This window comes from Parus major, chromosome 2, assembly GCF_001522545.3.
Source record: "Parus major isolate Abel chromosome 2, Parus_major1.1, whole genome shotgun sequence".
Classification (NCBI taxonomy): Eukaryota; Metazoa; Chordata; class Aves; order Passeriformes; family Paridae; genus Parus; species Parus major.
The window spans coordinates 53,611,894-53,639,703 of NC_031769.1; the positions used below are offsets into that span (position 1 = coordinate 53,611,894).

The 27,810-nt window shown below is 39.7% G+C and overlaps 1 protein-coding gene across 5 annotated transcripts in view; it reads left to right on the forward strand.

Moving 5' to 3' along the window:
- Nucleotides 1–2,244: 2,244 nt before the first annotated feature.
- NFX1 (nuclear transcription factor, X-box binding 1) overlaps nt 2,245–27,810 on the forward strand; it is a 93,157-nt gene continuing 67,591 nt past the window's right edge. For all 5 annotated transcript variants that reach the window (XR_001519582.2, XM_033512000.1, XM_015618627.2 and 2 more), the window contains exons 1-5: nt 2,245–2,349; nt 11,358–12,407; nt 16,298–16,459; nt 24,754–24,831; nt 27,078–27,183. Coding sequence is in view for 4 of the 5 variants with exons in the window: in XM_033512000.1 (XP_033367891.1) it covers nt 2,325–2,349; nt 11,358–12,407; nt 16,298–16,459; nt 24,754–24,831; nt 27,078–27,183 (1,421 nt within the window). In the remaining variant the exon portion in view is untranslated. The remainder of the gene's footprint in view (nt 2,350–11,357; nt 12,408–16,297; nt 16,460–24,753; nt 24,832–27,077; nt 27,184–27,810) is intronic.

Consider the following 27,810-nt stretch of genomic DNA (forward strand, 5'->3'; position numbering starts at 1 on the left):
TAGAGATTTGTTCTCCTTAGCATGCACACTGACACAGACCTAGGCTTGGGTTTTTCTTCCTTCTGCTTCCCTGCCTTGTGTCCCCCCTCTTCCCTGAAAGGCAAGACTGTTTACTGTCATCCCTGCTGCATGTAGGAGAGATGACTGTAAGAACCCCAAGTACATCTCTCCCTTCTCCCGACATCCTGAGTGTTTGTCTGGATGAGCTCACACCAACTTCAAAGGGTTCCTGTCCCTTGTTCTTTCCCTCACTGCTTTAAAACCCGTGCTCTCTTTCTTTCTGCCTGAACTATGTGGCAGGTATGCTTGTGCCTAACCTCTCTGACTTTTACTCACTGTCTTGACTTCTGTCTTGAGCTGCCCTGTCACTATAGGCTTGCATGCCAACCTGGCCTGTTGCCTGGGCTGTTGGTGAACCAGCTTTGCTCTTCTTGCTCAGGTATTGAATTTGTTGACTCAGCTCCTAGTTCTATCTTCCACATGGAGCAGCTGTCCCTGCTACATCCTGACAGTCATACTGTTCAGATTAAAAGAAGCGGCCACCGAGCAAAGAAATGAGTGATAAATGGCAAAAAGATCGAAGATAAATATTCAAGCATGACAAAGTAGAAACAAAATATATGTTTTAAGAGAGAGTGTATGATACGTTAGGGAGATCCTTTTTTCTATCCCTGAAGTGAAAAGAAGAAATTATGAAGAAAAGATAAAAAGGCTATTTTGGCCAAACTAAAGAAGAAAATAAGAGCAGATGCTTGTAGAGAAATGCTGGGCACTTAAGTTAGGCTATCAGGAATGGCTGGAATGGACCCAATGCAAATTTAAGACAGGAAAGGGAAAAAAAAAGCAAACTGTTTAGATAAAAAAGGAAAAGGGGGAACAAAGGAAAACCTGTACAGATTTAACCACTAGCAATTCTGCAGCAGAAAAATACAGGAAAATCTCCTTAGTGCTTTCCAGGCAGTGACTGGTTTCCTGGTTATAACCAAAAAAAGAGTGTGCATACTGAAGTGCACTGTGTACTGTAGTGCTGTGTTATTTATGAAAAGCAGAGTTGAAATTTTGTAGTAGTTCTACGTGAATATTATGACCACATCTTTACAGTAGTGACAGAGAAGTCTATGGGAACTAGAGGACGAATGCAAGTTTCTTGACAGCAGCAGGAAAACACATACACCATCTCTGAAAGGATGCCACTGACACATACCTTTCTTTGTAACCTTAGGGAATCACCGTGTTTACATACAGCAAAGCACTTCAAATACACCCAAAATTCATGGCAAACCACGTAGCACGTTCATAAGGCTGTTGCCATACTGGCTTGCAAGCTTCCTTTGCAGCAGTGGCAGGAGTCTGGGGGACATTTCAGTAGCTAGTGTTTCTGCAATAACCCACAAGATCTTCAAGGACTTTAAAGCCATGAACTTTGACCACTATGAACAGTAGTACTAAGCAGCAGGTGGAACTTTGAACGGAGAATTTCAGTAGGAGGGTGTGGTGCGGAGGTCAAAATGTAGACAGGCTGTGCGGAGCAGTGCTCCCGAGGTGTCATTCTTCAGAGTTGCTGATGTTATGGAACTATGAACTTTCTCTGCAGTTTCTGTAAAAATCAGCAGCTCTGTAAGGCCTCTGAGCTGTTCAGCAGATGTACTGTAACCATGGCACTGCAAACCTCTGCAGGAAGGTGTGAATCATAAAATAGTTAAACACTGGTGCTGAAACCCGCAGTATGACGAATCATGCAGTTCTGTGGATATTTGTAGCTGGAGCACAAGATTCGTCTGCAGCACCAGCTGTAGCATGAGAATCCTTGTGTGGACGTTTTTTATGTCTCTGCTACCTCCGTCCCTGCTTTCTACCCTGTGCCTAGAGAAAGCACCTCTTTTATTTATTGAGACAGAGAGCCGAGCTGTCCTGTACCCACCCTCCTGCTCTTGGGCCGCTCAGCCGGGCTCTGAAATGCTGGAGGCAAGCCGATTACCAAACCAAAGGTCAATTTATTGCCAGAGCTAGCATTTCTTTCTCGCTGTCAGTCTTCCTTTCTTCCTCCTTTGCACTATCAAACGAGTTTTCCCACTGCCAGTTCTTTCCGGCCGCAGGGAAAGCAGCGCTGCCGGAGTCGCAGCGCTACGCGACCCAATCCCCCTCCGCCCTCAGGGGCCGCGCCCGCGCTGCGCCCGCCCCCGGCCCCGCCCCTCCCGCCTCGCGCTCGGCTCCGCCCTTCCGCTGGGGGCTGCGGTGCGGCTGCGCGCGGGGGCAGAAGGCTCAACTGGTGGCGCGTGCGCGGCAGCGGGGACGCCGGGCCGCGGAGTGGGGCCGGCGCTGGCATGGCGGAGGCGCGGCCCGGCTCAGGTGAGCGTGGCTGCCGCGCTGGGGGAGGGGGACTGCAGAGGGGCACCGCAGGATTGGGTGGGCGCAGTGAAGGGCAGGAGCAGTCACGGCTCCCCAGCGATACTAGTGGGCAGAAAGTGGCGCCCGGGGTCGCCTCCGACCGCTGGCTTGTGCGGGCTGCGGCACCACCTGTTGCGGCTGCCCCGCCTCTGCCCGCCGCGACTTGGAGGCGCCTGTGGCGCCCAAAATGGCCGGGCTCGCCGGTGCCGCAGGGCCCCGTAGGAAGAACTTTTACCGAGGAGGAGCGTGCTTACTCCTGGTATGTGACGAACGAATGTAAGGTTTCTGGTAGCGCCAGAGAAAATACATAGAGAAGAGCTTGGTTAATGGAAAGCCTGTCTGCTCCCTGCCTACCCATGTCCTTGAAACCCAGGTTTCAGGCTGCCCTCATAGAGCAGTGACAGTGACAACGTCTCAGGCCCACGGGCTGCAGTAAAATTGCAGCTTTTTGAGGTGTCTCAGAAGGATCTCTGAGTAGAAGTCTTGGACATGCAGGAGGTTACTGCTTAGAGCAGGTGCTGCCTGCTCTGAGGGATCTTGGCAGGGGCTCACGGATGGAGAGCATCTTAGGGACACGGCCTGGACAGGGGTTGAGGGCAACATGCAAGAACGCACTTTCTCTTTTGTTGTTCCCTGCTTACTTGTATGATGTGAGTTCAGATTAACTTTAGTTTTATTGGTTGTGATTGCTGAGGAGTGGGGAGGAAACCTTTCGATATCGGTATTTCAGCCTTGCTCTTAATTATTTGTCCTGTATTCAGGGTACTTGACAATAGAAGAGCCCTTATGTAATTTTGTCACGAGTATGTATCTAGAAATAATACTGTTGCTGAGAGTAATTAATTTTACTTAGTTTTTCCATCTTGTTGCTTAATTTTATTGTGGTCCAGGTAGACCTTCTCCAGTAATCAATGTCACATTGAGGTCAGTAGATGAGCTGACTAATTTAATTGTTCATAGAGTTGTTTGGTTTCTGTCAGGGGGAATCCTGGGCTTTTGTGTTTTGGGTGTAGAAGAAAGTATAATTTTCTACTTTTGCAGCATGCTGATGTTAATTCAGATTATCAACAGCCAATGCCCTTAATAGCATCCCCTGTTCTTGGTAGCCTGGCTGTCATGATGGAGAAGTTATTTGAGTTCATTTTTTGTTGCTATGAGAATGGGTTCACACTGCTGCCTTGACAGAAGTGAAATGGTCTGGGGCATGGTACTGAGAGGAGAGACATAGCTTCAGTAAAGCTGCTGCAGTCAAATTTCTTCTTGTCTATCTTTCATGCTCCTAGTCTGCAGGTCAACTCTGATTGTGAAATCTTTATAATATATATTTATTGGAATAAAGAGTCTTAGGTATATTAGGCTAAAAAATGCTTTACTGTAAAGCTGTAGATTAGTCTGGATGGGACACCATTTCTACTTATAATAGAAGTATATTATAAGGCAGTAGAATGCCTTATAATACTTAAAATAACACAGATATTGTTACTTGGGATTAAGTTCTGGGGTTGGTTCATTTTTTGTGGTAATACTGTGCTCTCAAGAAAAATCTCATAGGTACGTTTTGAGTTGTACCCGTGCAGTATTGGAGTGGAATCTGCATTTTGCACTGCAACTTCAGGGATAGAGCAAATGTCTGATTTTGAAAGCTTAAAATTGAAAGATGTTTCTGCTCTCAGAGTAGAACAGGGGGTCAAAGAGTGACAGTTTTGGGTCAGTGCAGATGTGCTGCCCATCCAGGATATTTTGTCAATAATGAAGAATTATTGAGACCCAGGAAATTATTATAAAAGACAAAGAAGAAGAATATAAGCAGCAAGGCAATTGTGTAATAATTGTTCACATTGATGCTTCTCTCTAGTTTAGGTCCCTGTGCACCTAGAAGGGATGAGTGTATTGTATTTAATAGCTGTTAATGGATTTTTTCCCATCAGTTGCTGTAATTGCTGTTGAATGTAGTTTCATTTTTTTTGCCATCATAAGGACAGCTGGGTGTTATACATGGTACAATGCATCATTAAGCTGAAGATAATTAGGGAATTGCTATAAAGCATTGAGTAGCCCACTGTAAGGGGGAAGAGAAAAGTGAAAACTTTAAATGTATTTGTTTTACATATGTAAAATCCATTCTGTAGTAGGTTCTTTTGTTAGGATGGTAAAACTGCTTATGACAAAATCCTACTTTCAAATTCTTTCCCCATATCCTCTTGAAATGGGCTGGCTAAAACTTTAAAGTTCCATTTGAAGTGTGGATGCACTGAATTGGATGTGAAACTGGACAATAGCGTAAAAAGACAATAACACCACACTGTGCACCAATATACACAGGGGACTAACTGGCTGGAAAATAGCTTTGCAGAAAAGGTGAGATGAGGCCACCCCTGGAGTGAGTCCAGCAAAGGGTCATTAAGATGTTTAAGGAATTGGAGCATCCCTCACATGAGGAGAGGTAGAGACAGCTGGAACTGTGTAGTTTTAAGAGATCTCAGAGTGATCTTAGTGCTGTGTAAAAAATCTGAAAGGGCGGGAATAAGGAACCAGATTCTTCTTAGTAGCATTAAATTAAAGACGTCACAGGTACAAACCACACAAAATTCCAGCTGAACACAAGAAAAAGCCTTCTTACTGTGAGAATGGTAATAACACTGGAATAGGTTGCTCAGAGAGGTTATGGCCTCTCTGTTCTTGGAGATACTCAAAATCCTGGTGGTTACAGTTATGGGCAACTAACCTATTTTGGGCAGGATTTTTGGACTAGATGATTTATAGAAGTCTCAAAATGAGACATTCTGTAATTCTGTGAATAAGCTGATTTTGCATGTTAGTCTCTAATAATTTCCATCAAGAGTTGTAGGAAGGGAGCATATCTTTTATGACATGATCTAATACTGTGAGTTGAAATAAAATATGAGTTTTGGGCATGCAGATTGTTTTGCCTGGAAATGGGTTGCACTGCTTGTGTCATTAAACCTGAAACAATATAACTCCTGCTTAGGAAGAAATTCAACATTTTGGTCTTGAATCTGTGTAATCTTGAAAATGAGATGCTGTAGGTGAATGTATAAAGTGATAAGAGAAGACAAAAAATATAAACTTGGTAGTCTGGTTTAAAGTTTCCAGTGCTATGGGGAAAGTGTCAGATTTCCATAATGCAAAATTCATTTTGTGTTTGTTTTTTCTGCTTGTTTTTGGGGTTTTGCTTTTGTTTTTTTGGATTGTTGTACTGTTTAGTAGAGGCATTTTAAGAGCTGCAGGGAGTGTCTTCCATGAAACTTGCGCTTCGTGTGCAGTTGACTGAGTCATCTCTTGTCTGGATATATGTAATGCTGACACAAATAGATTGTTGTGTGCACATTGTACTGTCATCTATCTTTAGGTGAAAGCATAGGGTATTTGAATTGCTTTAAAACTAAAGACATCCATCCTGAAATTAGCTTTCTCTTACAGGTGAAAGACAGTATATAAATAGAACAACTATTAACAGAATATTCTGATTGGAAGGGATCTCACAAGAGTCATTGAGTCAAATGCTTGACATCACACAGGGCAATCTAATAATTAAACAGATATCTAAGTGCATTATTAAAGCAGTTCTTGAATACTGAAAAGTTTGGGGTCATGACCAGTTTCCTGTAAAGCTTTTTCCAGTACTTGAGCACCCTTTAATTAAAGTTTTTTTTTTCCTCATATTATCCAGTCTGACCTCTCTGTGACCAAGCTTTAAGCTTTCCTTCACATCCTATCACTGGCCACTGGGGAGAAGAAATCAGCAACTGCCTCTCCCCTTCCCCTCATGAGAAAACTATAGGCAGCAATAAGGTCACCCTTCAGTCTCCTCCAAGCTCAACAAAGCTAGTATTTTCAGCTCCTCCTCATGTAATTTAGTCCTTATACCATCTTTGTTGTCCTCCTTTGGACACCTGATATTTTTATATCCTTTTGCATTGTGGTGCCAAACACACAGCACTGAAGAAACTATTTTTGCACACAGTGCAAGGCACTATTTTTGGCTCAATTTATGGGTATTTAATTAAAAGCAGTTAAAAGATGTCTGAAGTCCATTCAAAAACAATGGTAATATTCAGTATTGTTTGTTTCATTCCAGTTTTGTGTTGATAGGAAACTTCAGAAGGAAATCAGTTCTTCTGGTCTGGGAGATAAAGCTGAATTAATTTAAGAATAAATAAGTACTAACTCTGATGCCTAAGGGGCTGTTCTGTGGACTGTGTTATATTTTTTTCAGATTAACTTTGTCAGTATATTTTTTTCTCTCTTATATTTGTTTCTGATTATCAGCTTGATACTAATGAAAGTACATTATTTAATGGTTCTTAAAAATCTAATTGATTTATAGCTTCCTGAAACCATGAAACTGTTCTAAAATATGTCACTTAGGCATAATGTCTTTAAGTGGCACTTTCAAATGTCATCCTTAATGTATTCATAAAAAAAGTACCTAAGCTATTCGCTGTACTGTTCCCAAGTATAAACTCTGTTTTTGAAGATGAGCTTATACTTGTTAAAATGAGATGAGTGCTTATTAATTTGCTTCATATTTTTAAATGTGTCATCAAATTGTCTTTCTGAAACCCCAGGCATTCTGGCTCTGTCAACAGTTAATGTTGAAGGGGTTTAATGTTAGGGCAGAACAGGCATGAAACCATATGGTTTTTTTGGGCTTCATTCTAATTCAAACCAAAGTTCCTAGGAATTTTAAAATCATAGAACCACAGGTTGGCTTGGGCTAGAAGGGATCTTAAAAGTCATCTAGTTTAAACTCCCCTCTGAAGGGTAGGGACATCTTCCACTACACCTGCTTGTTCAGAGCCCTATCCTGTGTGGCCTTGAACACTTCCAGGGATGTGACCACTGCCTTGGGCAACCTGTTCCAGTACCTTACCACTGTCACAGTAAAGATTTTCTTCTTCATATCTAACCTAAATCTCTCCTCTCCCAGTTTGAAGCCAGACCCCCTTGTCCCGTCACTACATGCCTTTTTACAAAGTCACTATCCATTTTTCTTGTGGCCTCCCTTCAGGCGCTTGAAAGTTGCTGTTAGATCACTTTGGAGCCTCTTCTCTGTGTTGAACAAATCCAAGTCTCTTAGCCTTTCCTCCCAGGAGATAGGCTTCATCCTTCCAGCCATCTTGGTGGCCTCCTTCACACTTGCTTCAATTCAACTAGTCGATGTCCTTCGTGTGCTAGGGACCCATAGCTGGATGCAGCGCTCCAGGTGCAGAGTACTCAGAGCAGAGTAGAGGGCATGAATCAACTCATTTGACCTGCTGGCCACGTTCTTTTGATGCAGCCCAGGAAAAAGTTAGACTTTGGGGCTGTGAGCACGTGGTCATGTCTGCCTCTCATTCTCCAAGTCCTTCTCAACAGGGCCATTCTTGATCTGTTCATCCACCAGCCTTTATTGATACTGGGGGTTGCCCTGACCCAGGTGCAGTGCTTTGCCCTTGGTCTTGTTGAACCTCTTGAGATTGCTGTGGGCCTCTTCTTGAGGCATGTTGTCCAGATCCCTCAGGATGGCATCCCATCCTTTAGGTGTGTCAGTTGCGCTGCTCAGTTTGGTAGCATCTGCAAGTTTGCCAGGGGTACAATGTATCTCTTCCACTATGTTTAATTAATGAAGGTATTAAACAGCAATGGTTGCAATACAGACCCCTGAGGGACACCACTTGTCATGGATGTCCATCAGGACTCTGAGCTGTTGACGACTACTCTCTGGATGTGACTTTCCAGCCAATTTCTTGTCTGCCTAATAGTCTACCCATCTCTCTGAGAGAGCAGGATCTTGGGGAAGACCATATTCAAGTCCTCACCGAAGTCCAGATAAATAGTACCTGTAGCCCTTCCCTTGTCCACTTCTTTAGTCACTCCATGATAGAAGGCCATTAGGTTGGTTGGGTGGGACTTGTCCTTGGTGAAGCTGTGCTGACAAATCACCTCCTGTCCTGCATGTACCTTAGCATAACTTCTAGGAGGGGATCTATTCTATGATGTTTCCAGGCACAGAGGTGAGACAATATAGAAGCTTTTTCCAAAGGTATTGTGTTATCCTGTGTTTATTTTATAAAAATACAGGTTGGACTTTAGCTTTGGGGCATCCCTTTTACTTTGAATTTTTGTTTATGTATGTGTAAGCATGTCAGAGACAATTTCACCCAGTGATAGCTACTTAATTATTACATTTGTACATTTATTTTGCAGTTTCTTGTCTTGGCAGACAGAAATCAGTTTTAGTAGAATTTACCACTCTGGAATTTTCTTCATTATGTAGAAGCTGACAGCAAGAATAGGCGTCTTATTGATATAAAAAGTGCTAATGAATTATTAATATTTTGGAATAAATATCTGAATCCCAGTTTATATTTTTTTCTGCAGACTTGATAGATTATTTGAAAAGTGCATTGAAAATATTATTTCAACAGTTACATTTCAAATCCTGGTTAGTTTTCTTGGAGGCCATGCCCAAAGGTCAATCTGACTGTAATTCCTTCATTCGTTTTATATACCACATCTCATAACCAAAGAAAAGAGTGGTCTTTAAAAATAGAATATGCTTTTTAGAGGCAAGCTGTGTGGGTTTTGCAAAACCTGCTTTTATTAATCTTTAGCTATACATCAGACTTTAAATTTTAGAGTATACAAAAGAAAACTTTAAACAGCTAATAAAATGTTGTTTCAAATAAGCTTTGCATGTAATCATAGGATTGCATTCTGCAATTACAGGATTGCATTCTGTTTTCAAATCAAAATGGGTGAAACTTAAGTAGTCTATACTGAATGAGTGCTGTTAACATCATAGTGTAAAAGAACCATGCTTTATAATTGTACTGCTCTTTTTTAGTGATAGAAAAGAAACTGGCAAAACCCTGGGAAAACTGAAAGTATAGCTGTAGAAAATAAAATAGACTTTAAAACAACAATATTGTCAGTTCTTTGCACAGGATACATATGCTGAGAAAAATAGAATGTTTCTAGGGAAGATGCTTGCAGTCCAGATTCTCTCAAATTTATAAGCGTAATGTTGGTACCTACAAGGGTCTGCAGTCCTAATGAAAGAATAGTTCAACTGGAAGGGACCTGCAATGGTCATTGAATCCAGACTTGACCACTTTAGGGCTGACCAAAAGGTGAAGCATATTGAGTGTCCAGTTGCCTCTTGGAGACTGGCAGATAGGGGGTATTGACCACCCTTCTGGAAGGCCTGTTAAAGGTTTTGAGCATACTCTTGGCAATGAAGTGTCCCCTCATGTCAAGTCTGAACACCTCCCTGCTCCTAGTCCCCAGCCCCTGGGGGTCACAGCTCTGAACCATTCCCACATGTGCTGGCACTGGGTACTGAGAAGAAGAGTTCAGCACCTGCATCTCTACTTCTCTTTTGCCTGAGTTAAGATTGATTCTTAACTCAGTCTTGAGCTTCTTTGAAGACCAGACTTCTGTCTGGTCTTCTCATTCTGTTCTCTCAAAATCAGGTTAGTATTTCAGCTTAAAAAACCCCAAACTATTTGTAATTGCCATTTGTATCTAGTTTATTTAAAACATATAATGCTGTATTGAGTGGCATATAATAATATATAATATACTGTATTAATAACATATACTATTTTGTGATGTAACATTGTAATGTTAATATATATGGATATAGTAAATATAGATAATATTGAGTTATAGTATGTATATTATATAAATAATATATAATATAGTTTTTGCTAAGACAAAAAAACACAAAGTAATTTCAACTTCTCTTTAAAAATGACAGTATCAATTAGGCTATGTGGTTAAAATATCATAAAATGTAATTTTAAATTCTTAATTTTTATTAAGGTTAAAGTTTCACTTCCACAAAGCCATATGTTGTATTTTTTCCTTTGGCTGCCAGCTTTCACATTGCAGCTGTGACCATTCCTAGAGTTTTAAGATAAACTTCTTGCTCTTGAAAGCAAATCAAATTCACTGAAGAAGAAAAAAAAAAAAAAAAAATATATATTAGTGCCTTGAACTGTTCTGGTTTATTCTTCCCTTCAAAATGTTAATTTCCACAATCTTTATTGGAAAAAACAGTAGGTAGTTCAGGAACCTAGATTGCAGTAGCCTTTCAGAGAGTCTCTGGCCTAAGTTGTGGCCTAAGTGCTTGATTATTTTTTTTTAATTGGAATGAACTGCACTCTGCCCTACATGTGAGGTAACCTACCCAACCAGTAGAATGGGCACTACCTCCATATGATTTTATAAGCCACTTTTTTTAACATTACTGTGCAAGATTTAATCAATATGCCACAGCCAATTAAACTATCCCCGATACTCACCTAATTTCTGTTTCAGGCAGGCACTACTGTCACAATGTTACAGGAAATTGAGCAACATAGGATTTCTCTTTCTTTTATCTAGAGACTTTGAAATTACAGAAGACCTCTGAAGTAGAAGCATGGTTCATGTTGATAGCCTCAGAAAAAATAATTTTACATTGCTGCCCTGTGCCATTTAATATGTCTGTTTGTAGAACAGTGTAATCAGAGTTAATGCAAGTATTTGCTACTGATACCTTTAGTTTATATTCAAAGTTTTGTATAATATTCAAATCTCAGATGTAGATACTGTATTTAAAGGACCCCTTTTTTTTAGGTTCTTGTATGTATGTAAACATGCTAGGAAAAACTTTAGATATTAAACACTCATTATCACACTTGGATATCTTGTACTGCTTCAAAGGTTTTCCTTCACCTTTTATTTTGATATTCTTAACTCTGGGTCATCACAGTCCTTCTGTAAAGATGACAGGACAAGAAAGCTTCTACAAAGCACTGTATGATTCAGTTCTAGTTTCTGGACACTTGTTTGCAGTTGTTCTGTCAAGTGTGGGATTCATTGAACTTCTGGACCTCTGCATGCATGGTAATTTGGTTGAAAAGAAGTATTTACTGCTTAAGTTTAATGAATTTGTATTTTTTTTATTTATTTTTTAGGTACATTGAATTTTAGTACTGATGCTGCTGATTCCATTCCTGGAGAAAGACAACCTACAGATATAAACTGGGTAAATAAAGATAGAAAAGACTCTAACAGTAATCAGAGTAGAAGTAATACACAAATTCCTAATCTGTCCTCTGAAAGAGGTACAGATTATGAAAGCTCTTCTACAAAGCATCGTGGCTTTTGTAATCCAGAAACTCAATATGGGAATTCTGAAGACTTCCACCAATATTTTGGTAACAGTAAAAGTTTGAAGAATCGCAGTTTGCAAAGCCAGAGATTGCACAGATTAAGAAATGATAGCACATGTGCTAGAAATAAGATAAGGCAAAGTACTACTGATGCTTCTGCAGGTCCAGGAATTTCAGATGCTGCACTGGTACCTGGTAGAAGAGCACCTCCTAGAGGATACAGTGATTTTCTCTCCTCAGAGAGCGACAGGGAGGTACCTAATGCAGATAGCAGAGGGGCAAAGCCAAAGAAGACACATCTGATGCATACATCTGGCAGAGGTTTCAGGGAAAAGGGAAAGCAGATACATGATCGTGAAAAGCGAGTGAGCTCTAAACAGAAAGCAGAGCTGTTTGAAAATTTTCCATCTTTGGATTTGACACAGTCTGACTCCTCAGAATCATCTGTTGGAAAGGCATTCTGTGATGCACCTTTTGGAAGTGGGGATGAGCAAAAAGGTTACAATAATGTAAACAAAAGATATCCCCGGAAGCCTGTGTGGAATAAGCCCCCAGTAGAGAAGGACTCTCAGAAAAGACATGATTCTCACCATAGTAAAAATACAAAAGTAGGTAAGAAGTCTTCTGTTGCATATACTCCAAAAGATAAAAATGAAAGGAAGAAAGAACTTGTTGCTCACAAAAATGATGAAAACTTGGCCAGTGAAACCAGACATCAGTTGTCTGAGTCTCTCAGGTTCAATGGAAGAAAGTTTCTGCTAAAGGGGGATCAAGTACCTTCACTTCATTTCAGCTGGACCCAGTACTGGAAAAAGCAAAGTGATGTACCAAAAAACAAAGAAACTCATACTGGTAAGTTTTTGAGACTGTCCTGGATTCCTGTATGAAAGACATGATCTTGAATAATTTAAAGAGTCTTCGCTTCAGCTCCTGCCTTGAGTACCTGAAGAGGCTTTTTATTTCCCATTAAATTGGTATTGGTTTCAGAGGGTAGAATTAAATGTAAATGTATGGTTTCTCGGTGGGAACAAATACCGTAAGTTTACTAGAGAAGGACAGATTTTGTTTAAAGTTTTTTCTATTTTGATACCAAACTGCAAATGATGACTTAGTCAGGTACCATATTAAAATGTGTATGTTGTGGGAGTAGAATTCTGAGCATTCTAAACAATGGGGCTTGAGAAGGGTTATGCTGAAACTGACTTGCAGAATAGGTCTTCTCATGTTTTATATAAAAGTAGGAGAATGCCAGACAGAGAAACAGTATTCTACTCATAACTGAATTTTAGGTGCTTTTTTTCTGCACCTTTGATGCCTCAGAGAACCTGTAAATGAAACAACACATGCTTCTGAGATATTATTAGTATAGGAGGTAATATAAAAGCTGGTCTTTACTGGAGGCCTCCAGGGGCAAATATAGAAAATGCCACAAAAGCCACCCCCAGGGGTGTGTACAGTTTTATAAGTTTACTAAATTAGCACAGTCAACAAAAATCACCAATTAGGAGCACAAGTGGTGATGCAATTCACCCCTAAATTCAAGCCCCTTCTAAATCCTTCCCCTTCAGATGGAACTGAACCTTGTTGATGAAAATGTATCTTGAAGAGCTGTTTTTCAAGCTTTGTTTCTAAGGAAAACCAGGATATAGCATAGGGGTCTTGGAATGTGTTTTGTCTTTCTGCCTGTCAGGGCAGGGAAAAGTCCTGGGAAAACTAGCTATGAATGCAATAATAGGCTACAGAGCTCCAAATATGTGTGTGAAGAATACAGAGAATATATAAAAAAGACAAAAAACATTAGCTGCCACCTCAAAAGGTAATTAGAAATACAGGCAGTATCTGGGTACTATTTTTGGAAGTTTGAGAATAGAAACATATGCTGTTGACAGTGTAAACCAGTCCCAATTTTTGGCTGTCTGAATGAATTTTATGCTGACACGTACCATTAATGACTGAAAACATTAAATGGAAATCAGCTGAATCTCTTCAGTGCTATCATACTGGTTTCTGTTTCAACAGCTTAGGTAGTTTATTGTTACTGTTTTGCATAAGCTTAAGCACTAAGTGTTAAGAGGCTTAAATGTTCAGAAGCAATAAAGAGAAACACCAAGAATTTTATTTATTTGGTTTTTTACAAAGCATATCAACCTTATCTTCTGCAGCACAGAATGATAGAGATGGGTAGACTAGTTCAAATTATCTTAACTGTGATATCAAATCTATTTTAGACTTTCCTTCTTAGTATGTCCTATTTCACAGCTGAGAAAGTAATAGCATAATCAGGAAGCATAAGATATGTGTAGTTGGAAATTTTCTTCTCTTAGGAGGATCAAGATTTTCCTTGATCTTCTCTAACCTAAATAAATTAAATATCCTGCTCCTGGGTACTATTTGAATCATAAAATTGAAGATACATCAGTCTTTTTCCCAGCATTATTGTTAAATGGAAAACATCACATGCAATAAGCAGGAAGATAAGTAATAGTCTTTCCCAGGGAACTTTAGGAACTTCTCCCACCAAAATAGTACTTGATTTGTGTGCTTTATTTGGGAGCTCTTTTGGAAACACTGTCTGCCACTGTTTTCAGGGAACTAGGATTGTGGGTTTTTAACTATTTCTGGGACACCTACAGTTTCTGAGCATGTTATAGGTTTAGTCTTCTGGAGAAAAGAGGTGTTTTATATGAGGATCTTCCTTTACAGCAGATAATAATTATGGGATAACAAATAGAAATGACTGTTAGTCCTAAATGTGAGGCTTCATGCAGGAAGGCTAGAAACTTGAAAATTGTATTGAGGGCACAGTGTTAACACTTGCAAGCCATGGGCTTGCTTGCAGTCACATGTGGTACAAGCAGATTTTGAATTGACAGTAATTTTTTTCTTTTTTTTTTTATATTTTTTATTTTTGGTATTTCCTTCATTATGAATTTGAACTTTCCTTGTTGTTATCTGGTCTAATCACAGAGGAGCAAAGAGCACTCTCTGGGAATAAAGCTGAATGTACTTGGGTTTGAATATTCCCCAAAAATGAGATTAAAACACAAATGAGGTTAGATATTATAAAAAAATATATATATATATTTTACTTAATAGGAAAAGAGGCCAAGAGAGAGAAAGAAAGAAAGAGAAAAGAAATAAACAACTAAAAGAAGGAGGCCAGGAGGAGAGAACAGGGAGAGTGACAGACTAAGTAGAAACGTATCACCCCTCCATGGGTTGCAGTGACATCTTGTTATTCCCCTCCCTCTGGTCTTGGTGGTGAGGATCCCCTGCTGAAATGTATAGAATCCAGTGGATTAATCATAGGCCAGGTGAGAATGCCCAGGTGCTTCCCCTGAGGGGGGCAGGTTTGACATGGTCACCTGCAAAACTGTGGATCTGTTGCATCATGTTGCATCACATGCAGTGCTCTCTGATTCAGGGTCTGGGGACCCCTTGGAGTGGGCCTTTGATGGGCCATGGCATCCCTTCTGCTGTCAGTCTCATGGATGTCTGGTAGATGTGGCTTTCCTGGGATAGGGGGCCTTGCAGTTGGGCAAGGCTGCACAGCAGTGGATGGGTGTTCACTACCTCAGACTAGAGGCTATGCTGCACGTCCAAAACCTCTCCTGCTCCTGTTTGGTGTGGGGATCTGTGCAAGTCTGGTAGCAGATAAACCTGGGGCTAGAGCCTCCACACCAAAACTCCTGGACATCCCTGCCGTGGATGCTTGCTCTTCCAGTCTTAACCATCATTTCCCAGCTGCTTTGAACAGCAGGGTTACTTTTCTTATCTCTGTCCCTTAGGCAGTTTAACTCACAGTTGAGGGCCTCAGCCCAGAGACCCCATTCAGGGTGCAGTGGCCTTCCATGCAGTTTTTGTTATGCAATTTGCTATAACAGGCAAAAGTCCTTCATGAAAATGTTTAAGCCATAAACCATAACATTTCAGTCTCTGACACTTGTATTGGCACAATCTTAAAATGGTACATTTTTACACTGTACACTTGTAGTTAATATATTTCAAAATCCTGTGGACATTTCTAAGGCACATTTGATAGTCTTACCTTGATAGGTGAGAATTAATCTGACAGAAACTAAGCTTTATGTGGTGCCTTTCTTATGGTTGCACATCAGGCTGTTTTGACTTTAATGTGGGGTTCTTGCTTTATTTTCCAAGTACTTTTTCATATTAATTAATATGGCTCAAAAGACCCTGTCCTTTGACTGTTGTTCCCAGTAATGCCACTCCTAAAGCACTCATTTTATAAAGAGCTTATTCCCATAATCCAGGTCCTTTGCTGTTAATATTTGTTATGTTATCTCCTGGGAATGCTTAAGGATGGAAATGAAATGTAATTTTGGCAGAGATTTCTGTACTTAAGGGCTTTCATCTTTTTGGTTTAAAGTGCATGCAAAGATGAATTTCCCATATAAAGTGATGAGTAAAATCTCAAACTTCTGCCAGTGTTAAAACTATTAATTCATAAGATCAGAGTAACTGCTATTTGTCAAAGTGGAATTTGCATTGCCACTTCAATAGGAATCTTATACTCCTCCTTCCTGCTCTGAGGCTAAAAAAATGCATATCAAAAAAAAAGTATCAAACTGGAATCTTCCAGGTATAAGCTAATACCTTATTTATAGCCACAAAGGTAAAATAAGTTTTGCTATAATTTAAATGAAATCTTGGAATTTAATCTGAGTTTAATTTCTCAGCTAGCTGTTCTTTTATACGTGAGTAATATATTTTTTTTGCAGGGTCATTGATTGAACAGCTGACCACTGAGAAGTACGAGTGCATGGTATGCTGTGAGGTGGTCCGAATAGTAGCGCCAGTGTGGAGCTGTCAGAATTGTTACCATGTATTCCACCTGAATTGCATCAAGAAGTGGGCGCGATCACCAGCTTCACAAGCTGAAGGTTGGTATTTTCTCAAATATGTATTTATAGATATTCTATATTGTGTATAAATATTGTATGCATAATATATATGATATATTCTCAATTATATAAAATAGCCAAATTCATGTGTTGCTTATGTAGTGAAAACTATCTAGAAATACTGTTTAAGATAATGCTGTGACCCACCTCTGAGGCAAGGCAGCCAAGTTTGTTGTTAAAGGGATCCCTGGGGGTGGATTAAAGCAAAACAACAGTAACTGATATAACAACAAATTTTATGTGAGCTGCTTTGAAACCTTAAGTAGAAAATGGATCTGAGAAGGGGTATTGTAGTCATTCTGAAGTGTATGATCACCCTAAGAGAGGAAAATTTGAAAGAGAAAAACAGAGGAAAAGAGAGATCTGTCACCACCCATGGCTTCAGTGATGTGGCCGGGGGGAATTGTCACAGTCGGTGGTCGCAATATGCCGTCCAAGTCCATTGGAGATGGAAGCATGAGTAGGCATCAAAATTTGGGGGTTTATAACCCTGATTCTTCCAGTAAACACTCCAGTACTTCGTCCGGGAGGAATTCTGGGTATACACAGTCTTCTTTCTAGAAGGTTCTGAAGTCTGGCAGTGTCAAACAGGGGATTTGAGTGTATGTGTCTGGATGTGCCTGGAAAAATTTTCTGAACAAAGGTTCCAAGTTCAGAGTTTTGCAGCTGCATGGTGGTGGCTTGTGGTGTGTCATGGAGGGTGGAGGTGGTAGATTGCTGTGACCTTCCCAGAAAAGCATCTTGAAAAATATGTCCTGGGTGCACAGGCACGTCTTGCTCCTGCTGAGTGATTTCAGTTCTTGGGTGATTTCAGCCACAAGCGACGCAGAAGGAAGGGACAGAGTCTTCGTATGGGGTTCCACAGAAGGTCTTTATTGAGCTCCTACTGTGAAAGGGGTCAAGGTACGAAGAAATCGTCAGGCAGAGAGAGCAGGGGTTTATATAGGGATAGTGAGGGGTTAGGCAGAACATCAGAATGAGTAAGATGAGAGCACAGGGTTAGAACAAAGGGGAAGGGCCAATGGGATACATAACATTAACATACAGCAACAGTGCATTCTGGGGGAGGCTTCATGGTTCTTCCATGACCACGAGGATTGTTGCTTTAGGGTTGTCCCTCCAGGGTTGCGTGGTAAGCTTATTCCCAGCTGGTTTACTGGCCTCCACAGTGGTGCAGAAGAGAGGATTGGCATAAAAAACCCATCTTCCTTGCCTCTGTAATAGCCATTGCTTAACTGCGGTTTCTCCTTTAGTTCATAGTTTCTTCTTTAGTTAAACAAATTATAACAGCTTGTTTAAGGGAAAATTTAGCCATAAGGTGCAAATGGTTTACTACAAGCAGTAAGCTGTAAACAAGTTTTAAATCAGTTTTGGTTTTTTTTGGTTCTGTGTATGCCTTATATAATCCTTATAACTTGATTCTTTCCAGTGCTCTAGCTAAACCTGGTTTCCAGATTTGGATACATAAGATCATTCAATGAAATCAGTGAATCAGGATGCAAAACTCTGTGGCTGTGCTTTTACAAACCAAAAAAAGTCTCCTCTCTCATCTGTGCTTTGCTGAGCAGTCAAGCAGAAGATGCACTTGATGTATTAGTTGTCTGCTTTTACTCAACCACTTTTTAGTTTGTTTCCTTGGATATAATACTCCCGAAATCCATCCCTCATGCCATGCAATGTAGGGGAATTCAGAGAAAATAGAAAGCTTCAGCCTTTGTCATCAGCTTAAACCGTTTCAGATTTCTTGTATTACACCACTTTTTGAAACTCAAAAGCCAGTATGTTATGACCTTTGAATCCTTTGATGTAAGCTAAGGCTGACTTGCAGCTACTGCTCAGTTCAGTCAAGTGGTGTAGACCCTGCAAAGATGATAATCCTGAAGTAAGTTTTATGTTTTTTCTGTACCCTGCTTGTTAAGTGTTTGCCATTTTTTATGTGTCTTCCTGTATCTCTCTGGGCAGACAGGAATTGCAATGTCACCTAGTTCCAAATGTTTGACAGAAGTTCTTAACAGACTGTAAATCTCCTGCAGAAGGGATTGGTTGCAAAGTTCTTACAGAAGATGCATAGTCAGACTTCTGGGTAGGGCTGGTGGTGAGCCCCAGTTCTCACTTGGCAAGCTTAGTTCAAAGGGGTTTGAGGTACTACTTTATCCTGAGGTGGGTGGGCACATGGGAGAAATGCAGCAACATGCTCAGGAGGTTAAAAAACAAACTTCATTGGCAAATTTTGTAAGCCAACTGAGCACGACTGTTGAGTGAGTCACCTTTTTTGGAGTTGATTTATCTCCCTGGAATAGCTTACTCCTTGACAACAGAGTAGCTACTTGCTTAAAGGGGGCTTTTATCTTGGAAGACAGTAACCTTAGATGCTTGAAAGATGAAAGCATTTAAAATAGCAGCATTTTGGGCCATTTGCTTTTCTTATAAGAATTTGTGGACAAAATATGTTATTGTATTCTGCATATGAGAGAACTAGAGCTAATCATTAACTGAAGTTAAAGGTTGTGGCCTCAGTAGAACTGATACCAAACTCCAAGACATCAGTGCATATTTCTTTACCTGCAAGGCTCTGCTACTCCATCTTGTATCAATTTTGTGCTTCAGAGCGTATTTGTTTTACCATAGGTTGTTTCAGTATATGTTCTGCGTTTCAGGCTTTGGATATTGAGGAATTCAGTAGAATCCTGGCAGTTATTGCTGTCTGCTGTAGGAGAAATGGGACACTGTAATCTACCCGACTTCATAATTTGCTGGGTTTTGGAAAGGGGAGAAAAATGTTATTTTTTGTATTTTTGAAAACTATTTCCTTTGATTCTTCAAGTGTTATAATGAATTTCAGAAAATCTTAGCTAATTCAGCAGCCAAAATTTTCACTGGCATGTTTCACTTCCAGCGTATTTTGCTAATAAGATGAGTTTTGAATGTTCATTTTATGTTTTGGCAACAACTGAATGTGTCTTGGTTTGAAAGACAGGTGTCTTCCAAGGAAGGTGGGAACCTCCTTTGGAATGGAAAATATGCTCCACTTCCCTCTGAATCATGATAGCTTTGAAATTAAGGGGCTTTCAGGTGAAGATATGGGAAAAGAAATAACAGCTCTTTACCAGAATATATCTGTATAACAAGACAGACAAACAGCCACAAGGGCAGCAGAAGGAGCAGCAGCACAAGCCCAGTGACGCCTTCTCTGGGCCGCAGGCACTTTCCCCTCCGGTGCAGTTCCGGGCACAGCCGGCAGGGGGCGCTGTGGCGCGGGCCCGGCTGCTTTTCCCTCACGTGGTAATGGTGGGCGGGCTGGATGGTGAAATGGGCTATAGCAGTAACCTCGGAGCTGCAGCTGGGATGGCAGAAACAAGCGTACAGTCACGGGTGACAAACAACATGCAACAGAAAACTTCTCAGGGGCTGCAGGGGTTGTGTGGCCAGGGGGTGCTGGGTTACAGTGCAGCACAAAAGCCCAAGGCAGCAGCGGAAAACAGTGGGGCTGCACAGAGGCAGGTTGACTTCTCCTTAGAAGCTGCCACTCCAAGCAAGGGAGATCGACTCTCCAGGAAGGGCCCTGGATTTTCCTGTTGAGGGTCCTTTCTAATCAGATCATGTGTTAATAAGTTCCCAGTTCAATTGCTGCTCTTACGAGCAAAGACTCACCCACAGTAAGGAAGAAGCAGTGCAGGGCTGGGCGCTGTAGTGGCAGTGAATTCTCCCCATGGTAAGCAGCAGCTCAGCTGTCCTCGGCAGATGCCAGGAGTGAGAGAGCTAGGGGCTAAAGCAAGCCCCTCAGCCCCCAGCCAAAATCTCGTAGTATCTCTGCCCTTCCCAAGAGGAAGCCCCTCAGGTAAGAGAATAGCCAGCTGAACCCTTCCCTCATCTTGGCCATTTCTTTTGTCTGTCTTAAGTACCAGCTATTATTTTCTCTTAGAAACAAAATTCCACGAGAGAAAGAAAAGGAAAAAACCCAGCCTCTAACAGTGGCTGGGTTTCTACAGAGAATGGCCCTCTATATAGGGCCTTGCAGCAGTTCTTAAGCTGTGTAATTCATAGTGGAAGGCTGAAAGTGTGTGTGTGTGCATAATTTGTCACAATGTTTTGTGATCAGAGTAATATTGAATACTCGGATGAAGCAGATAACATCCCTCATGGGGATCTCATGTAGTTCTATCTTCCAGAACAATAGTGACTTGTGTCTGTTATGAGAGAAAAGTAGGTATGGATAGTTTGGGGACAAGGCACAATGCTCAGCAGGGGGAAGCTTTGGCATTAATGAAAGCAAGGCATTACCAGAATAGGAGCCCTGGGACACCAACACTAATTAAATATTGGGACACTATGCAATAGAATGCTTATTGGAAGTGAAAAACAGGAGTGTACAGCTCTCCTTTATAATTTGTGTTTACTAACACATTGTGTGTATGTTTTTCTTATACCAAACTCACTGATGTAATGCATTGGATGTCCTTATAGTCTGAATTTTGAGATTCACAGTAGGCCGTCAGATTGGCATGGATGCACAGGTGGGTGCACTTGAAAAGGAAAGTAAGGTATTCTGGATTACCACGTCAGTGTGATAATACGTGCTTAGGGCTTTATATGCTTGGATGGGATGATGCAGTGAACTGTCTTAGGTCTAGATTTCTAGGTTCCAGAAACTAGTTCTAGTCTAGAACTAGGTTACTGTAACAAAGCCTTCTCACACTCTACAGTGTCTCTCTTCTCAGGCTATATTGAAGATGTCTTCCCTCAGAGACTTCTTTGCCTTCTATTGTCTTGACAGTCATCTGAAAAATGACAGCTGGTTTGGCCAAGGCAAGTGAAAGTCACCTGATTATCTGTGGGGAGTCATAAGGCATTATTCTCTTCTTGGTCTGCTTGCTCTGTGCTGTGTTAAGGAACCTTCCCAGTCCTCCCATTCACAGGACCCTGTAGCAGTTGTACTCTCAACACCGTGCTGGGACCAAAGCCCCCCTTCACCGTGGACAGCTGCAGTGAGCCAGTGGGTGCTTTGCTTGACTCCCCGCTATGCTGAAAGTCACACTGTGAAAAGCCAGTGTCCATAAAGGAGACAGAGGAGTCATACAACTTTACTCAAATGAAGGGAGAGAGTCCACTGGGCCATGCCCCTATGGGGTCTCTTGCATTTTTGGAGGATGCAGCCTCCTTTTATCCTAAACTCCCAGCTGCATGTTGCCCTCCTCCTTTCCCCATTGGGTTGAGGTGCTAGGAAGGTAAAGACTTCCCAAACTGCCTACTAAATATTTCCCCTTGAACATGTATACTCCCCTGCCCCCATCACACATTCTATGACCATTAAAACTAGCTGTAAGCCCATCCTAGGTGGAGAAGCTAATATTCATAAGTCTATTAAGCCTTTGCATTTTTCCCCAAAGTTCGTAAGTTCAAGCTTTGCTTGGCTCTGCAACAAATTTGGGCACCTTGATGTTTGTAATGACCCTCACACCCATTCTTCCAGATTGAGTCATCTGTGAAGACATTAACACACATTTTTCCCATCTTTATTTCTACAGTGTAGACTGTCAGCAGCACTCAGAACTAGAGAATGGATTTTTATTCTATCTTAGAGATGTCCTGGTCAGGAGGAGGAGCTTTACTGGGCATCACTTTGCCATCATGTGGAAAGATTCTTTGCTGTAAGGAGGAAGCAAGCATTTTATTAACATTTTAAATTATGTCTTGAAGGAATGTGACTTTAAGGTATCGCATAGCTAAGGTCAATCTGACAAAAATACCTGCACTTCACACAAGACCTTTGTTTATAAAGGGGAAATTGTTATTGCTTGCCCTCTTCCTTCTACTTCTTTTAAAAACTGATGTCTAAGTGGTGTTTAACTTGTGCCCTTAAATTGATAGAACAAACATTTAAATAATTTTGTCTGTTCTTTGTTGACAAGATAGTTTTACTGGTATTTTTTGATTGGAAGGATTTGAGATATTTGAAGTATTTCTTTCTATTCTACCCTTGGGCTCTCCTTCCAAGTGTACCAGATCTGTACCAGTCCAGTGCTGGTCTCTAACACAGCACTTCTAAACTTCTGAGTTTCAGTAGTCAGAATAGAAATTGCCAGAAATTTTAATAGATAGTTTCAAATAAGGAATCTTTTTATCCCAGAAGGAAGAGGATAGCAATTACTAAAACAATCTCTAGTAAAAGGGAATGAGGTGTCTTGATTCTGATTAGACAACTGTCCTTTTGGTGCTTTTGTTTGGAGTTCTGCCTGCTTCACTTATGTTCATGAGAAAATTTGTGAAAGTGGAATGTTCTTTCTGTAGGATCATCCACATTTTCACTTTACTAAGTAATCAGAATTTGTAAGGGGCACTTACAGGACCACTTCTTAGAAATGTGTATGTCAGGAGTCATCCTACCATCATTCTATACTACTGTAATTGCACCTGAATCCTGGAGTAAAATTTTCATTACTTCTAATTTTGGAGGAAGGCAACTATGCATGTCCCTTTTGGGTAAACATACATTAATGTGCTTTGAGTAAAGATAATCAATGATGATGAAGAAGAAAATATATCTTGCAAGGCTGTTTTTAATAGGTTCCTATTTTATGGGGACCTTCCATATACTCTCTAGAGAAACTGTTGAATGTAGCGGAATAGGCATCCAGCTCCTGGGGAGTTGTTGATAGGTGAGGTCTTGTGCTGGCCTCCTGAAGCTCTCAGGGTACACTCACCTTCACAGCTTTTGAAAACATAACATGGAATCAGAATGAAATTGTTAGTGCAGCAGTTAAGTGTAATGTACTGTGCTGTACTGTAATCTTATAAGGAATTCTGTAGTATTTAGTATGCTGGCTTTAGGAGAAGCCACATAAAGTACTTAGAGTTTTGTCAGCAAATACGCCTTTTAGTTGTCTACTGCCAGTTTTTGCCTGTAACTTTCAACACATCTCCCTGAGTTGCTTCTTCTGAGATCCTTTAGTTTCTAGCAGTCAAAAGAAAAAAAAGTCTTAGTCAGGAAATGCAGATTTGTTTTGACCATGAATGTGAGAGTATATGCCTTGTGCCACTGTCCAGGAGCTGCTCAGCCCATAATCATGCAGATCTCTGCAGCAATCTTGGTGGCACAGTAATATGAGCCAGGATAGAGAGGGGTATGAATAGGCATGAAGTGTTAGAAAGAACAGGCATGCATTAGGTTTGCATTTCTACACTGTCAAGGCAGTCTGTAATTTGGATAATTTCAATTTGTGAAAATAATTCCCATGTACAATGTTATGTTACCTTATGTTATAGGTAACATAAGTTGTTCAACCCAATTGAAGGTGAACCGAGGTGTGCCTCTTGTTGCACTGCAGTTGTCTTGTCATAAGTAGAGTTGCCTGTCTACAATCCCTTCTGCTTTTGTAACATGAAATTATCATGAATCTTGGTCAGATTTCTTAATAGTGAAGAATAGTTCTAAAATTAAAGCTTTATTTATTTTATTAGCACTGAACTGATTAAGTTAAGAGAGAAAGTTAATCAGTTTTTTTTCTTTTTAATATCTATATATAGATATAAAAACGTATCTCTCTTGTCTATGACCCTTTTTGTGGTCGGTAGTGCTCTCAGTTTCATATTCTTAATAGCAAGATGTGTACTGAACTGGGGAAAAGTCTTCACTAATGTTGCTTTTCTTCCACTTTACCGTTCTTTCTTTACTGCTAACCAGCACTGTCCTGAAACACGGAAACAAGAAAACTACTATTTAATAAAAGAGCAACTTGAAGAATAATGTCCTAGTCAATATCTAGCTATTATCAACTGTAAATTAATGAATTAGGTTATTCTTGTTTATATAACAGTGGTTTATTGTGCATGTGAGGCAACACTAAATTGGTCTTCTACAAAACACATAAATTCATGTGAGGATAGTGAAAAGAAAGTACAGGTGGTGCTTTGTGTGATATTTTCCTCACCAGTTTCCCTCTCTTAACACTTTTTTTTCTCACAGGTTTAGATATGATGAAGACTGTCTATATTCTAGCATTAGGGTATATGATAATAGAAAAATTAGAAGTTTAAAATCTGGCTTTACTTCAATAAAATGTTATAGCTTGTTGAAATGAAATACCATCGCTCTGTTGATGTCAATACTGTATGAAATTTATTTTTATTAACGTGTTTTCTCACCACTTCTGAATAAGTGGAAATACTGATTTATTTGCATCTGTGGTAAGAAACAAAGTAGAAAAAGTTATTCTAGGCTTGCAGATTAGTCTTTTATTTACTTCAAGTCCTTTTTATCTTTTCTTTATCTACAGATGGCAATAGCGGTTGGAGATGTCCAGCTTGTCAGAATGCTTCTGTGCAGGTTCCTAAAACTTACACTTGTTTTTGTGGTGAGTTTCTCACTTACTTTTGGAAAGAAAAACAGTTTTGTCATTTTGATTCTTTTTTTGTTAATATGGATTTTGTTATTGGTTGTCGTTTGCTTACATGCCTAAAGCTCAATTTTTAAAAATTTCATTGACACTGGAAGGTGGCTGCACAGAAAATCATACATATGCTGCTTGAAAAAGAAAGAGAAAATACTAAGTCCCAAGTGGTAAATATTTCCATGGCATTGTGTAAAAAATAGTGATTTTTATGGAATAATGATAGATTTTGGCTATTATCTTTTGATCTTTCCTTCTGTTGAAGGAATGGAATAACCTGTATGTGTTATGTCTGTCTTCATGGCAAGATACACCAAAATAATACACAATTCAAGGATACAACTACCTAAACCTTTAAATTGATCTAGCGATTTCATGATTTATGTTGCTCAGGAACACATGGAGCTTCAATAGGAAGAAATATTTGGGCTTTTCAGACCTCTGTGTAGATATGGATTTAATAAAAAAGGTAAATGGCATGAGTACAACACTCACCATGCCGTAAATACAAAACAAAAAGGAGAAATGAATTATGGTACTTAATTGCACAGATGTGAATAAGTGTTGTTTGGAATCTATACTTCTGTGATCTGTATTGTTTTTACATAGCTTTCTTTTCCTTAAATCTGTGTCACTGGAAACTTTCACCTCACTTTCTAGAAAACGGTATTCTGAAGTTGAGACAGAAGCTGTGTCCATAAACTTGCCCTAAAGAAGCTAGATTTGCTACAATAGGAGAGTTCTATCTTTTTATCTAAATGTGTCAGTGAATCATTTACAAACAGTGCAGTGCAGTTAAGACAGAGTTTTTGTATAATGATGTGTGAAATCTAGGGGTAATAATTGAGTTATTAGGGGAAAATAATTCAATCAGAACGAACTGACCATGAATGAAAATTAGACTTTTTAAGACAGTCTTCTGTCTGTTAGATAGGGAAGAAATTCTCCTGAGTCTAAAGGCAGTTTCATGGTTTAGAAGATCTACAGTAAGAACGTTAAATTGTCTGCAGAATTATTACTCGAAGAGCACCATTAACATAAGAGTTTAATCTTCTGTAGATAATTTTACATTAATTATATATAATTTGGACATCATCAGTCACTTATGCAAAGATACCTTCTATTTGATGCCAAGTACTAACTATGTGCTGAGAATGGTTAAGTAGGATTTTTATTTTTTTACCACCCTTTCACCCATGAGGAAATTCCTAGCTTATTTTTCTTCTGAAGCTTCAGATTTTTAGGACTTTCCCGAGTATTCAATTTGTTTAATTGAAACTCAGGTGAATAAATGCTATCTGTAGCATTTATTCATATTTTCCTAACTTAAAACTGGTAGAATGTACAAAGGTATATTAAAAAAAATTAAAATTATGTAACTATGTCACCAAAAGTACATTTTCCTCTTGCTTTTGATTGTCACAACTCAAAGTTGTAACATTGGCTCAGTTGCTTCACTGTTAATTTAATTCCTCTCTTGTAGAGAGCCAAGAGAGTGTTCATGATGGCAATTAACCTTAACCCTGATGACCATCTCATGCACTTAGACCTATGAGATCTGTTGATAATATCTCAGATTAATAAAAATATGGTTTAGTGCTTCTCTGAAATACAGAATAACTGAAGCTAACATACTTCTTAAGACTTCTGCTTCATTCATCAAAATTCATGAACCTTTAATATTTAGATTAATGTAGAGTCTGCTTCTTTTTATAAAAGTGACTTTCATAACTTGCCCACTCATTTAATTCCCTATTCTCCATCACCATACCTGGTAGATCTTACTTTTTTAAAGGATTGTTATCTTTTTACTTTGTTACTTTTTTTTTCCCTCCCTGCTGCATTGAGACTGCAAGGGAGTTTCACCCTTCAGTTTTCTTAGCTACTGTGCAGCCTGACCAGCTACAGGGGGCTTTTAGTTTTCATGTATTTTATCAGTTTAATTTAATTTACCAGCTACCTGCATGCCTGCTGATTGAGAGTACAGAGGAAAGAATATTCTGGAGCTTGCTGTTCCAATGGTAAATTCTTTGAAAGAAGTTGAGTATGTATCAGTACAGAAAAACATAAACATTTTTGTAATGATTTTGTCAAAGAAGACTACTTGCCAGTATTTAAAATGCGGCTTTTTCTCTTTGGTATGATATTTCTCACAAAGGCAGTCTGCTATTCAAAGCAATAAATACCTTTTTGTCTTTCACGTGGTTTAGGTAAGGTGCACAATCCTGAATGGAATAGAAATGAAATCCCACATAGCTGTGGGGAACTTTGTGGAAAGAGGAGGCAATGTTTGGACTGTCCACATCTCTGTAACATGTAAGTAAAGGTTTATTATATAAGCATTGAAATGATTTAGAAAAAAATTTCTGAAGATTGTATTGACTTATTTTTTGACTCCAGGATATGCTTAGAAACTTGGAACCTATAGAGGTTTATAGTTCAGCTGAAGCCTGAAAGCAATGAATATATACAATAGCCTGATGGCTATTTGTGTTGGTATGTCTAAAGTGAGTTCATACAAGAGCATGAACAGGAGGTCTACAATAGTTGTAGCAACATTTCTGTCATGTTTTAGGAACTGAACCAGCTGTCTGACTTAGTTTCAAGAATTTTCATTGAAGTAGAGAAATATCATATTGTAGTGTCTGAAGGTAACTCTGAGCATGTCCAGTGGTCCACCAGGTTTTTTAAATGCTGTTATTCATGTAAGTGTTTAAATATCTTAATTTGAGATTTGTGCTACTTGCTTAAACTGAAAGACCACTTCTTGCCTTTGTGTCTTTTTTTTTTTTTTTTTTTGGCTTGTAAACTGCTGAGGATAAAAGGGCATTTGTTTTTATTTGTTGAGAACATCAGATAGTTTAACCAGAATCCCTTTGAAGATTTTAATCAGTATATGTAATTCAGGTTGGTTTTGCTACCATTTTATTAGTAGAATTCAGT